This window comes from Streptopelia decaocto (genome assembly GCF_964273445.1).
Source record: "Streptopelia decaocto genome assembly, chromosome: 1".
Taxonomy (NCBI): domain Eukaryota; kingdom Metazoa; phylum Chordata; class Aves; order Columbiformes; family Columbidae; genus Streptopelia; species Streptopelia decaocto.
The window spans coordinates 170,900,176-170,914,671 of NC_138663.1; the positions used below are offsets into that span (position 1 = coordinate 170,900,176).

Consider the following 14,496-nt stretch of genomic DNA (forward strand, 5'->3'; position numbering starts at 1 on the left):
CGCTGAGCATCCCTCCATCCATCCATCCTCCCTCTATCCTGCACTGGTGTGTGCGTGCACCTCCCTCCTCCTGGCGGCTACCAGCCCTCGTCCTGCAGGCGCAGCGCTGCCCGGAGGAGCCGCCGCCGCCGCTGCCGAGAGCGGGGCCGCCCCGCGCTGCCGCTGCCGCCGCCGCCCGGCCCTGCCTGGTCGCCGTGAGTCCCGCCTCAGCCCGCGCCCGTTCCCCGCCCGCCGCGGCACCATGTCCGGCTCCGGCAGGAAAGACTTCGACGTGAAGCACATCCTGCGCCTCCGCTGGAAACTGTTCAGCCACCCCTCGCCGGCGGGCGGCCCGGCGGGGGGCGGCTGCCTGCCGCCCGACAGCAGCTTCGAGCACTGGGGGCCCAGCCAGAGCCGGCTGCTGAAGAGCCAGGAGAGAGGCAACAGCGTCTTCTGGAAGAAATCCGCCTCCTCTGCCTCCTCCTCGGCCGCCACCACGGCCAGCCTGCCCAACGGGACGCTGCTGCCTACCGGCGGCCGGCCGGGCGGGGGACACGGGCTGGGGCACGGGCACGGGCACGGGCCGGGGCCGCCGCCGCCCCGCACCGTTTTCTACGTGGAGTCTCTGGAGGAGGAGGAGGAGGCGGAGGCGGTGCCCGGCGGGATGGAGGTGGCACGGGAGCCCGAAAAGCCCCTGGCGCCGCCGGAGCGGGAGGAGGCGCCGGGGGGCTGCGCGGATGGAGGCAGCCGGGCAACAGGTGACGGAAACGGGCACAGGTAGGGAAGCGCGGCGGCCCCGGCGCAACCTCCGCCGCGTCCGCGGGCCGGGGAAAAGCGCTGGGAGGTCCTTCCCCCACGGCCACGGGAGGCAGTGACGGGAGTGGGAACGCAGATGGGCAAGTGTGCGGGAGGATAGTGGGGCCTGGGATCAGGAGAGCTCCTCCGTTTGAAATGGCAGAGTTTGGGGGCGGAGGGGCGCCCCGCTGTGAGGGTAGGGCGGCCAGGGAGGTCTGCCCGAGGGTCCCGGGTGAGACTGGGAAGCCTCAGGGTCGGGGTACAGCGGTGTCGTGTCGTGTCGTGTCGTGTCGTGTCCTGCCCTGTCCCTGCTCCGCCCCTACCCCTGTTATGCCCCGTCCTGCCTTGCCCTTGGCTTGTCCCTACCCCTGTCCTGCCCTGTACCGCCCTGCCCTTATCTCTGTGCTGCCTTTATCCGTGCCCCCACCCCTGCCCTGCCCTGCCCTGCCCTGCGCTGCCCACGGAGCACCTCTCAAAGCTGGCGCTCCGCGCTGGGGATCGTCGCCACACAACTTTCTCAGAAGTTCATTAAAATGCTAGCGGATGTGGTGTTCGGAGTGTTGGGATGCCAGGAGAAAGCTCAAAAGTTAAAACGCCTGCTTTCCTGGAACTCGGCTACTAAATCTTGTCACAGCATATATCAAAGAAAAACAAGAATTTATGAGTCATGAACTGAGTGACACCTGAGAAGATTTAAGAAAGACACATCCAGGTGCTTGTGATTCATATGAAACTTCATTTCATGTTGAATCGCTTTTCTTTCTCAATCCCTGCCCCCCACCCCTGCTCTCCTGCAGCCCAAACATAAATTGAAATCATTACAAGAGGGAAATGCAGCTAACACAGAGCTTCCAGAAATACAGTGATGCAGATAATCCTGAGGATATTTCATTGCTTTAACTCTGCTTACCCCTGCCTCCCTATGGTTAAAAAAAAAAAAAATAATTTCCCTTGTCATGTATTACTTTTTCTATGGGAGGAAATGTATAATTCTATTTCTAAACAGAAAAGAATACCTTGTGTTCTTCATAATGAAAGTAAAGCATATGGTATTAAATATTTTGTTAGGTAAAAAGATAGCCCTGTGCATTTGTTTGCAATAGTATATTATCTATACATACAGGTACATATAACTCTTGAGTATGTTAAGCCTTTCCATAGAGGTCTAAAGCATACATTATCTTCTTAAAACTCTTAATTGTTTTGTCAATTAGTACAGTTCATTTCATAGGTGCTACACCATTTAAACAAATGTGGAATAACTGATGAATGATTTAGCGTATGTTTTTAAAGAAGTGTCAGCAATTCTGAAGTTTCAATGAACGTTAGAAGTTATTAATTTCAAAAAGAAGATGCTTAACATAGGATTCAATACAAAATTTTATTGAGATACACTATAAGGACAGGTAAAATAAGAAAAGAAATAATCTCTTCAAGGTTTCTGAACCAGTATATATATATAATCTCATATAGATTTTATATTAGGTGTGTCACTAATCTTAGAATCTTCAGAGATCTCCATACTGACAGAAGCTTACTGAATTTTAATGGCACGACTTAATTTGTCCATAAGACCTGACTTGCTAAAATTAACTCCCTCATCACATATGTACTCTGTGACAATAGAGATCTGATTTCTCCTTACTGATTTTGGATTTTTATAATCCATTTATTCCACATTCTTTATTCATTGCTACTGGAACAACACATATAGTCATCAGCAGCTCATAGTCTAGTTGAAGCCATATGCTGAAATTTGTTCAGAAGGCAGGGAGATAGCATTTTATTATTAATGAAAAAGCCATCTTTTGAGATATGAAAATGCTTAAGATAGTTTTAGAGTCTGATACTTTCTCTTTTTTCCATCTTTCATTCACGTGTATGAATTTTGAATGCTATGGCAAGAGATGGTCAAGTGCTTCAAAAATGGCAGTGCTGTACTTGAAAGCTCTGTGGTCCAACAATCTTCTTATGAATGCCCTGACAAGTTATGTCTCACTACTTCTGTAGAAATTAATCTTTTTGTGAACAGTGCCTACTTCTTTATTATTGCTATAGGATATGTAAACTACCATTCAGTCTGGAACGACAGATACTACCAAATACATAAACAGACAAATACGTGGAACTTCCACCAAGCCTTTATGCATACACATGGATATTTGGTACAGGGAGTGTAAAATTTTTAACTCCTGGATCTCCTTAATATTTTATCCTGTACGTATTTAGCAACTACTTTAATAGTTTAGGATTATTCAGAAAACTAATATTTTGTTTTGTGAAAATGATGAGAATTCAAGATTTGGATATGTCCCAATACAGACCGCTTTCACAATATTTCAGGTGCTGTGAACAGGAGATCTCTGGGCAGTATTAGCTAGTAACCCAGCAGTAGGACATAATATGAGAAGCAAGTCAACAAGGCAGCTTTGTTTTTATACTTGGCATTAATAAATTTGTTATTTCTACTATTAATATGTATGTACAAGTGGAAATTACACTTTTTTTTTTTTGTTCCCTTGGCTTCTGCTTGGAATCCTTTTATCCCCAAAAGACGTGGGCTTTGTTTGTTTGTTTTCTGGTTGCTCCTATCTGCTTGATACATTCATCCTGTACTAGATTCCTTTTTCAGCCTATCACCTGTGTATAATTCCTGGTTTTGGCTATTTGTGGATTTGTAGTTACTCTGTTTTCACGTCTAAGTTAAACATTTAGCTGAATGAACTTGAATTCATAATTTGACTTTTCATATTCTGTTAGATACTATGGAATTTATTTAATGAGAGAGGATGGTTGGGTAATAACAAGTGTATTCTACTTTGTTAATTTCGTTTTGTATACCTCTAAAGAACATCCTCTCATATTTATTGTACAGGTGTACATAAATGTAAATAAGATTACGTGTATAGTCCCATTAGCATTAAGACTGAAGAGTTAGACTAGAGGTGTGATATAAAGTACTGACATAATTCTTCTACATTCCATATTTGTAAAAACAGAAAAGTGTTTTGCAGTGACCAACTAGTGTTGAAATACTATCCGATTGCTTGAAATTTTTTGCTTGACAACTTGCATAACAAATTGTTTTAGGGTTTGTGTGTCAAATTTGGCAGTAACTGCAGTAGAGTTTTAAACATAGGTTCTATTTTGATCTTAATTATGTAAGAAAAAGTTGTTAGAAAAAAGTTTCTATATAATGAATTTGCAATTAAGATTTAGAAATTGACCACAAAACAGTTCGAAAATACCAGTGCTAAGATTTCCTGTATAGCCAACAGCTCCTATGACTTCATAATGTTGTTTTTGCATAATCATGATAGCTTTCTTTGTGTGACATTAATCAACCCTCAACACGAATGATATTTACTTAATAAGCAGAGTCAGTATCTTCTTTCCTCCTTCCTCAGTGAATGGTAGCATGCTTTGCTTGCTTTACACTGGCCAAATCCTGTGAAGATGTGATTACTCAGGAGCCCTCAGCATGGTTCACCACTATACTCGGTACATGCCTCACAAACTGTTCATGTGTTTAGCCTTATAACCACCCTGTTTTACAATGGAGGAGCAAAACAGAGTGTGATAAAGCAAAAGAGAGTTGAATTGCTGGTTTCAGAGCATGTAGTGTTTTGCTCCTACCACTTTCTGTGTTCTCAGGTACACCCGTAAATGGTGAGCCATTCCTCAAACCAGTCCCAGACTCCTCTGCCTGTGTGCAAGAGGAATGATGAACACAAGATTCAATTAATGTTTTGTTTAAGAGACATCTCCAGGAAGGATATGGTAGATATGCCTAACCCATATAAAACAAGCACTGGCAGAACACAAGTTTTTGAAAATACAGCTTCTGAAAGAAGGTAGCAAGTCCTCCCTCTATTAGATACTGTATAATAGTGTACTGTAAAGCAAGAAGTGAAAGGGCTGAGTTCTGTCCCTTCCTCACATAGCAGAGTTTCATAATCATATCTTGTTTCACTGGAAAAATTAATGAGGAAAAAGCATTTTCTTCTGTTTCTGTTGAATTTGTCACTGGGAAATAAAAAACAAACAAAAAACAAACAAACAAAAAAACCCAGAATTAATGTGAATCCAAAAGGCTAAAAAGTGAGAACATGATTTTGTAATCCCAACATTAACTAAGCAATTTGGTTTACAAGACTCTATGCTCAAAAATGTTTATTTAACTTACTCAAATCATTATTTGACAAGAAATAATAGTAATGATCAGGGTTGGATCAGGAACATAAAAATGTATGTTTTAGGCTATAGAATCAAAACTGTTGGATAAGCATTTCTATTGTGTTTTTCCATTTTGACCTGTCAAATCTTGTATTTTGATGCTTTTGCCCTTTAGTCTTTCTCACTTAAAAGTCTTCCTCCTTTTCTCTTACCAATGGTAAGAAAGGTGTAGAAAGTTAAGAGTTTGAAATCCATCAGGAAGAACAAGAATTTCAGTGCAGTTTTCTAATTTAATGAGAAAATATTTTGAGCATTTTAGAAAATGTAGATAAAATTTATATCAAAATTTACAGTTTAAGTGCTTGATTTACAGCTGTATATGTGTCTAGTCTGGAGAGGATTCTGGTTTCTAAGTAAATGGAGTTTCTGGCTTACAGCTTTGACCTCAATACCGGAGGTGGCAAACAGAGGAGAATCAAGACACCTTCCCTAGTCTACCTTGTGAACTCTCACACCTTGAAGTATTTTCTCAACTGAACATGGCTATGGCCTTTCTGAGGTGCTATGCTCTTGGTACTGTTTAGATATCAAAACATGAACTGTGGGTACTACTATGATAGCCAGATCCTAGAATTCGATAGTATAGATGCCAGATTTATGTCTGCTTACATTTTCCATTGACCTGGCTATCTCATATAGACTGCTGTGTTAAGAATGTAATTTAATGCTAGGGGTGGAATACAGATCACACAACTCTGCATTTCTAGGTTATGGAATCCGAAGAGAATAATTCATTTGTCTTTACCGTGAGCCGCCTTTTCAAGTTGATTATGAAACATTTAAAAATGGTTATATAATTTTTATGCTTTTTTACTTATACTTTTGCCTTTCACAAGAAAAGAGGCAGAGCTCTTACACAACACAGACCGCAGACCTTTCTCCTCCAAAGTTCTAATTCACTCTCAGAGGATGTATGCTGTGTGCATGAAATGCAAAAGAATCTGGTGATAAAAATAGTACACGATCATATAGCTAAAGACTGTATGTATACATAGATGGAATTCAATTAAATTTACAAAGAAAATCTAATTCCTGAATTTCCTAATTGTGCAGGCTTTGGCTTTACTACTTTCAGAACAGCATTTCTAATGTTGATTGTTTAGCAGTTTTGTTTCTTAACAAAGGAAGCAGAACACACGTCACTTCATGTGCTGTCATTTCTTTTGTCCACCACTAGGATGCAGGACTGAAACGAGGATTCACTGTATAAATCGCTGCCACTTGCACTGATAAAAAACGGAGAGCAAAAGGAAGTGATTGTATACTCTCTCTGCAGAAAGTTTGGGAAGTGTGACAGCTAAAGGGATACCAAGTCTTCAGAGTCTTCCGCTACGTTTGAGGTCCCAGTGGCAAGCACAGACTCACACATTGTAATTCTTGATGCTCCCAAACTTCATTTTGTTTCATACTCTTTAAACTATTTTTTACTTAATTTTGTATTCTCCTCCTGGATCTTATCCTAGCTTTGTTCTCCTTTCCACAGTCTCAAACAATTCCTGGCTGCCTTATTCAAATTCTAGGCTCCTTATTCAGACAGTGTTACTTGATTTTACTGGCTTCTCTTGCAATCTGCCTCCTTGGTTTACTCACCAGGTTACTTACTTTAATGCAGAACTGTCCATTCTTTCCTGTATCTTTTCCTAGGTAGTTTCACAAATCAAGTCCAATTATCCCCCAGTTCTTAACATCTTATCAGACTTCTCATTCTTCTGTTTCTCTGCCATTATTTCCCAATGTTCGAATTTCAGTGTCCTTTACACCTTCCTCCAGCTTCTTTGTCAGTTTTAATGGAATCCTAATAGCATTCCCATTCGTATGTTTTCTCCCCAGCTCCCAGTTTTACTGTGTTCCTCTGACCTGTTTCCTCACTGCTGCCAAGTTAATGGTACCATTTGCTATGTTTAATGGGTCAGTAAGACACCTAAGTTTGAGTAATTCACTCTGTCAGTGATGGAGATTTATCTTATCTCTTTCTTAGGTGCACATTTTAGAATAAGGTGAATTGTCTTCCAGACACACCTATTTCTCTTCATTGAGTGTAACAGGAGTCTAAAGTGGCTAGTTCAGATGTAAATGTCCAATTTAATTGTTTAATGTTCAATTAAATTTGACAAAATGAACATAATTTGAAGGCTACATTGCAAATTCAAACTGTTCTAAAAGGACAGACAGAATTAATTAAATCTTGGTAGGTTTTCATAGTATTAATAAAGAGCATAACTCCAATCCCAATAAAGGTAAGGGTGCTTTTCTGAAGCATGGGTCCACTAAACCCTCTAGAAAGCAAGACTTGACAGTTATTTTTCTTGCTGTTATCCATGTACTTTAAACATTGGGTAAAACAACATTTTTTTCCTCCAGACTTATTTTCAGAAATGCTTGCACTGTTTTGCCAGAATATTTCCAAAAGATTCAACATGAAGGAAAGAATTGGCAATGGAAATATCTGCTGCACAGAGAGTAGCTAAATCACTAAAATACGTCTGAAACTGTGGTTGTCTTAAGGGTAACATCAAACAGCGTTCTAAAAAAGAAAAGCTGCTCAACCTTTCCATAGTAAGAGAGAAAGCATGTACAGGGAAGAGCAGCTATCTCTGGGAAGTCTAATTGATGCTGAATCTTTATAGGTAAGTCTCCGGAAATACTGATGACCTTAACATTTTTTTTTTTTTTTTTTCCCTCTGATTAAAACAACTTTGTAATAATAATAGTATGGACATATATAGGTCTATATTTACACACAGACATCTAAATCTGTATTAACTGCATTTCTCTCTCTGTATAAACAACATAATACATACATATGTAGAATACATATACATATGCATGCATTATATATTTATGTATATACATATACTTTCAATCTTTGAATTCTTGAACAGTTATTAATAAATTAATTATAGTTGTTTCCCTCATGCTATTTTTGTGAGCAGTGAAGTTCACTTAAATAGTATACATGGGAAAAAATTAGGGCATATTGTTGAAATCTGTGCTAAATTCATAAGGACAGTGCTACTACATATAGGTTAACATATTCTTAGCACGTGATCATTGCTTTCTAAAAGCTACTTCTTATCCTTGTGACACATTTTTTATGCCTTATTGCAAGCAGCTTAAGAGATTGCTCTTTCCTTTTATATCTCAAAGTTGCATTTTTTTAGGTGAAAACTGCTCCTTAAATATTATGCTGTGGTGTTTTTGTAGAATTTCCTCATATACGAATTTCCCAGTATTGTTTGAAATTTTTTTTTAAGAATACACTATTGATGACCTAAAATAAGCTATTTGCACTAGGGATGTAGCTTGATGTATGCCATTGAAAGTTTCTGAGAGGAAATCTATCATTTAAAAAGTTGAGAACTGCTGGAGCTTTCACAGAAAGGTAAGTAACAATGCAGTCATCCCAAATAATACTGAAAAAAACCACCAACATGCCCAAACCTAAACTTTGCCCAAAATATAATTTCAGTTGTGCCTATATTTTCTGATTTTTATTTTAAAGAATCATAGCTTACCAATAATTTAAGACAAGTACAGATCCAAAATATTAAAATGTTATGATTTTTTGTAACTTTTACTTAAGATTGAAATTTTGTTTAGATATTTTTCTAATAATATTTTTGATCATTTCAAAATATTTAAAAAATGTTAATTTTAACTGTAATAACATATTAGAACATTATAATCATGTACACTTTTACAACACTAATTTATTAGTAAATAAGAAAAGAAAGCATTTTACTCCATAATAAACAATGTAAATTTCTCCAAAATTCATGTTAAGATTTATCTGAAAATTTCAATACATATTTTCAATGTAATCAGGTTGGTTTTGCCTGTGGTTTTCATTTATTTTATTACTACAAGAAATACCATGTTATCTGTAACGTATATAATTCCATATGTCCTATTTCCACCTTAAGTTTTGTGTATTTGTACTAGCAATGCTGAGGATTACTGTGAGTTTAGACAGTGTTAGAGTTATATAGCCATAAAGATATATATTCAGAGCAACATAGGTCATTGTCATGTGGAGCCTGGTTTTCCATGCTGCATTGCTAATAGCACCTCCTATTTCTTCACTCCTCAGTCCTTTACTGCATATCTCCCTGCCATGTTTTGGTTGTGTCACATATACCTTTTCTAGCAGTTAGGATCCCATCTTTTCACTCACTTAGGCACATCTCATCTCTATATTTCTGTTTTCACTATTTCATGTGGAATTTGGTCTATTTTACTTGACCCACCTGGATAGATGTGTCTGGAGGCTTTAAAGTAAAAGATTTATGGTAAGTCCTAGGGGTAACTTACAGAAGTCAGAAGGCACATATCCTAGGCTTGTGTCTATATAGAAGCTGCTTTTACTCCAGACTAAGGGTATAAATTTACAGGAGTTCATGCTAATTATGTTTTTCACATGAAAAATATTGACTTTAATTAATGAAATAAAATGGAAAATAAAGGATGAGTGTGAGTATATGATTCTCAGAAAGAAACCAACAGAAATGTGCAGATAGAATTAAGACAGTTCAACGTGGTATGTATTCTACGGTTTGGCAATATTTGCTTCAGCTTGTTAAAATTAAACTGAACATTAGAAATTAAACATTTAAAATTAGATCTGACTGAAAATAAGAGTTGTTTTCTTTTGGTCTTTGGCATTGTTTCAGCATTTGCCATTATCTCAACATAAGTATTAAAGATGGAAATGTTTTTTTCAAAAGCCCATTTAAAATTATTTCTTGAATTTAAACCGATAATCTTTATCACATGGAATTGATTCTCCAGTCTTAAGTTTTTTTTTTATTGTCTAATGAATGGCTGGGTTCACTGCGTGGAATGCATCACATGCCATTCATTCTTTTGCAAAATGCATTGGCCAAGTTTTCTGTTTTACTATGTCTTATCAACATTAAAATGTTCAACCTTTTATAACACTTGGATTTGCCTGTCATCTGCTTTTATCCTTCTTCCATGTCTAACCATATGCATCAAACAACATTGCTTTGACTGTATGGTATCTTTATTGCTACTATTGTAGAGTTGCTTTGTCCAAAGCTCAAAGAGGAACCCAAAACCAAATCAAATCAAAGATCCTTTGATCTGAATAGGTATAATCACATACTCATACTCTCTTTGCTGAATATAGTCCTAGGACTAAATCCTATTTTTACTCCTAATTCTTTGTAGTGATTCTTCAAGTGTGTAAATGATTCATACTTATATATAGCATGTAGAAATATGTAAAGAGAGAAGATAAAGGATGCATACCTAATGCGTAGGTTTGTTGTACTGAGTGGTTTTGTTGAAACTGTCTCCTCTCAGAATGTCTTATAGTTTAGTGATGAAGAAGATCTTTAAGGGCATAGAAATTGTGTTATATTTCTTCTTCAAGTATGGACAAAACATGCAAAAAAGACCACTGCATCTGTATTTGCAAGAATATGTGGCACTTTAACTTCAGATACTCTTTAGATAGATTTCTGGCTGCCTATGGAGCTGCAGGTTCTTTTTATGTTTTAGACTGATTAGGTGTGTCACTAATCCAGGCCTTCAGGCCAACCTGGTTTACCACTTTTTCTTAAATTCCTTGTGATTCCTCTACTTATAAATTGAAATCTATAATAATATTAGCATACATCCATTCATTAATAATCTCCACACACACTGTTATATTTTTATGCTCTCAATTGAAATACGATAATTTGTGAATGTCTGAAAGATTATTTTTGATGACATAATTTATCACAGAATTTTATAGTACTAGTCATCATGCTAAATATGCACCTTCCATGTGTAAGGTCTGCTGGCTTTTTTATGCAAGTTGAATTTTTGCTTGTCAGTTGTTTTGTCTAATTTTTATTATTAATTTATCCACAATTGCAACCTACTTTTTATATCAATTATCTGAAGCTCAGAACAAAAAAACTCTGAAATAAATGAAAAAAAAAACCCTAAAGTAGCAATAGTAAACACAACTTCAAAATATAAAAGATTCTAAACAAGGAAGGAGAAAGGAGAAACAAGGGGAGAGAGAAGTAAAGAATATGCAATAAACAATTCTTAATATTTTCAGTTAGTGGAAACAGTTTTAAAAATCTTTTTAGGCACCTATGACAGATGTGAGGATATCACATATCAGAAGATATTTAATAGAAAAAGCTTCAATAATTGTTTGTTAATCAATAATACCTGCACCAATGTATTTCATTATAATTAATGTTCTTGAATTGAGTTTTGCATATCTTGAATCTTATTATTTTAATTTAGAACATTAATGATTTTTATTTGAAAATATTTGTTTTTGAGAGGACTGAAATTTAGATGAAAGTGAATGCTTCTGTTCACCATTCATCTAGGATGGAATTTATGAAAACTGGTATAAAAGGGATGCAAGAGGAAAGACTTGTTCACATGCAAAATTAGAAACAATAGTTGTGTCAGTTGGCATTCTACATATGTTTTTTTTGGGCCCATTACTTTCATTTTAGTCACTAATGACTAAATAATGAAGTAAAGCATATCCTTCTTAAATATGAAGATTCTTAGAGGATTCATCAATACGTTACAGGAGAGAATTAGAATACAAAATCACAGATTCATAGAATGGTTTGGGTTGGAAGGGACTTTAAAGATCATCTAGTTCTAACCCCCCTGCCATGGGCAGGGACACCTTCCATTAGACCAGGTTGCTCAAAGCCACATCCAGCCTGACCTTGAACACTTCCAGGGATGGGGCATCTACAACTTCTCTGGGCAGCCTGTTCAAAGTGCCTCACCACCCTCATGGTGAAGAATTTCTTCCTTCTATCTAATCTAAATCTATCCTCTTTCAGTTCAAAGCCATTGCCCCTTGTCCTACCACTACATGCTCTTGTAAAAAGTCCCTCTCCAGCTTTCTTTTAGCCCTGCTTTGGGTACTGGAAGGCTGCTTTAAGGTCTCCCTAGAGACTTCTCTTCTCCAGGCTTAACAACCCCAACTGTCTCAACCTGTCTTCATAGGAGAGGTGTTCCACTTCTCTGATCATCTTCGTGTTCCTCATTTGGACTCACTCCAACAGGTCCATGTCCTTCTTATGTTGGGGGTCACAGACCTGAATGCAGTACTCCAGGTGGAGTCTCACAAGAGCAGAGGTGGAGAATCACCTCCCTCAACCTTCTGGTTACGCTTCTTTTGATGTAGCCCAGGATATAGTTGGCTTTCTGGGCTGCAAGCACACATTGGCCGCTCATGTTAAGCTTCTCATCAACCGACATTGCCAATAATAAATCTGAAAAAACAGAGACATTCTCTGAAAAAATGAATATGGACTAATTCAACTTGCTATCCTGTCACAAGAATAATCAGCAGAGATCTCCATTGAGACCAAATGCCTATGTAGCAGTTCTGTAGAAGTTTTGAAGCTACTAAATAGCAAGTAAAAGCCACACTGCTGCTAAAATTCAGTCATAGGAATATATAAACAGATACATAGCCTGCAAAGCAACTTAATAATTCATCTTCTCTGACCAGTTTTGGTAGAGCCTCAGCTCTATTGTACTGTCCATGACAGTCAAGAAAGGTATGGATTGTTTGGAGAACTTCTAGGTAAAAAATCACTGGCATTTTTTACCAAAAAAAAAAAAAAATAGGAAAGAGTTGGGTTTTTTTGGTGTTTTGTTTTGTTTGTTTGTTTGTTTGTTTGTTTGTTTTTGTTGGGGTTTTTTGTTTTTTTTGTTTGTTTTTTTGTTTGTTTTTGTGTGTGTGTGTTTTTTTTAAAAAAAGATTTGATAGCAATCTTAATTTACTCTTCCTATGAAAGGAAATTTGGAAAAGATCTAAAGAATTTAAATTACACATGAGATGATCATTAAAAAATTGATTCTATGGATACTTATGCATAGGAACAAATTTCCTGGGAGTGGTGTGGACTATTTGATATCCAGGATTTGAAGAACAGCTTAGACATACGTCTGTCAAGCATGACATGTTTAAGCATGACAGCCCTTTTGCCTTGAAGAAGGAAAAGTGCATTAAATAATCTCTCACAAACTATCAGTCAGTATCTTTCTATGAAAAGATTGGCTACAGATGCTGACAAGGAGTTTTAAAAAAACCCTAGCCTTTTGTGTGAAGATTAAAAGTTTTTTTGTTACCATCCCATTTTTACAACATTCTTTGAATCTCTTAATCATGCATAACCAAAATCAATCCCCATCATATTAGGCATTTAACATATAAACGTACTCATAACAATCTTAGAGTTTAAAGAAATTATACTAGCTGGTTTGAGTCTGAGTCCTTAAATGTAAAACCCTATACCTTCCTCAAATAAATGTTATAGTAAAATAAAATTAATCCATAGTACTCATAAAAATGATGTTAAAGTGTGTAATCAAAACTTGTGTGTTTAGTTCCTCAAACTATAAAATTTTAAATTATATGAAATATACATGAAATTTAGTGTGTTCCTTTTTTTTGTGTCATCTTCATTGATATTCCTCCAATGAGCCCATTTAATATCGTATTTCTCCTTGTATCATTTTAAAAAGATTGCAGAAAATATCATTAAATTTTTTGCTTCCAGAAACAAATAGTATATTAGATACAAAATGAAGACTTAAAATAAAGACTTAAAAATAGTTTTGTATAGTTTTTGTATAGTTTCCTAATAGTACTAAGTATTCTTTAGTACCATCTGTCTCACCATCATCTAAGTTGTTAGGTCGATTTCTCTTCAGGTGACACTGTTTTCATGACAGGCTTCAAGTATTACTAAAGCTCAGAGTTGAAATAAGGTCTTTTTATGTGCTGGGTTCTTGATACTTTCATCATGAGAGAGTGCACAGCATTCAGAGTGTAACTCAGAGAATCAAACATGCTTTTCTACTCAAGGAGATTACTGTCTGAAGTGTCCTGTTGCCTTTGTAGTGGTGATGGGGAATTACGTAGCAAAAAAGGCAGTGAGTAATTAAGAAATGAAGGAATTTGCCATGTCTTATGAATCCCCTTCTAAGATGCTTCCTTCTGAAGGGTAAATATCATCAGAAGGTTTCTTTCCAAATTTCAGTGACTAAGAATTGATACAGATGTTTCTTAAATCTTTTGTCTGGTATTAATTCCTCTGTGCATGACACAAGAACATTTTGAAAAGATAAGTGAAAAAGTTCAAGATATAGAAGACTGAAACCCAGTCAGATTAATTAATATCACGAATGGATCGTGGGAAGAACTCTTTTTTTCTCTTTTCCTTTCCTTTTTTTTTTTTTCCCCCTGCAGACTAATTGTTACATTACAACAGAGGCGTATCTAGGCATATGTTATTTTGCAAGGTGAAGTCAAATAACTTCACTCTTCAGGGACTTGTTTTTCTCTCTTGCCTGCTTGTGTAGTCTAAACAGAGCCATCCATGGTTACTGTGCTGTAGGAGAAGCTCAAATATGTCAGGATTTTTATTTTGTTTTGCTTTTTATGTTAGCATATGAAAACAGCAGTTGAAAAAAAAC

General features: G+C 37.3%; 1 protein-coding gene across 2 annotated transcripts in view; it reads left to right on the forward strand.

The window, feature by feature from the left end:
* Window positions 1-241: 241 nt before the first annotated feature.
* Window positions 242-14,496, forward strand: part of KLHL1 (kelch like family member 1) — a gene marked incomplete at both ends in the record, with an annotated part of 209,563 nt that continues 195,308 nt past the window's right edge. For both annotated transcript variants that reach the window (XM_082060226.1, XM_082060227.1), the window contains one exon: window positions 242-756. In XM_082060226.1, coding sequence (XP_081916352.1) covers window positions 242-756 — 515 coding nt within the window. The remainder of the gene's footprint in view (window positions 757-14,496) is intronic.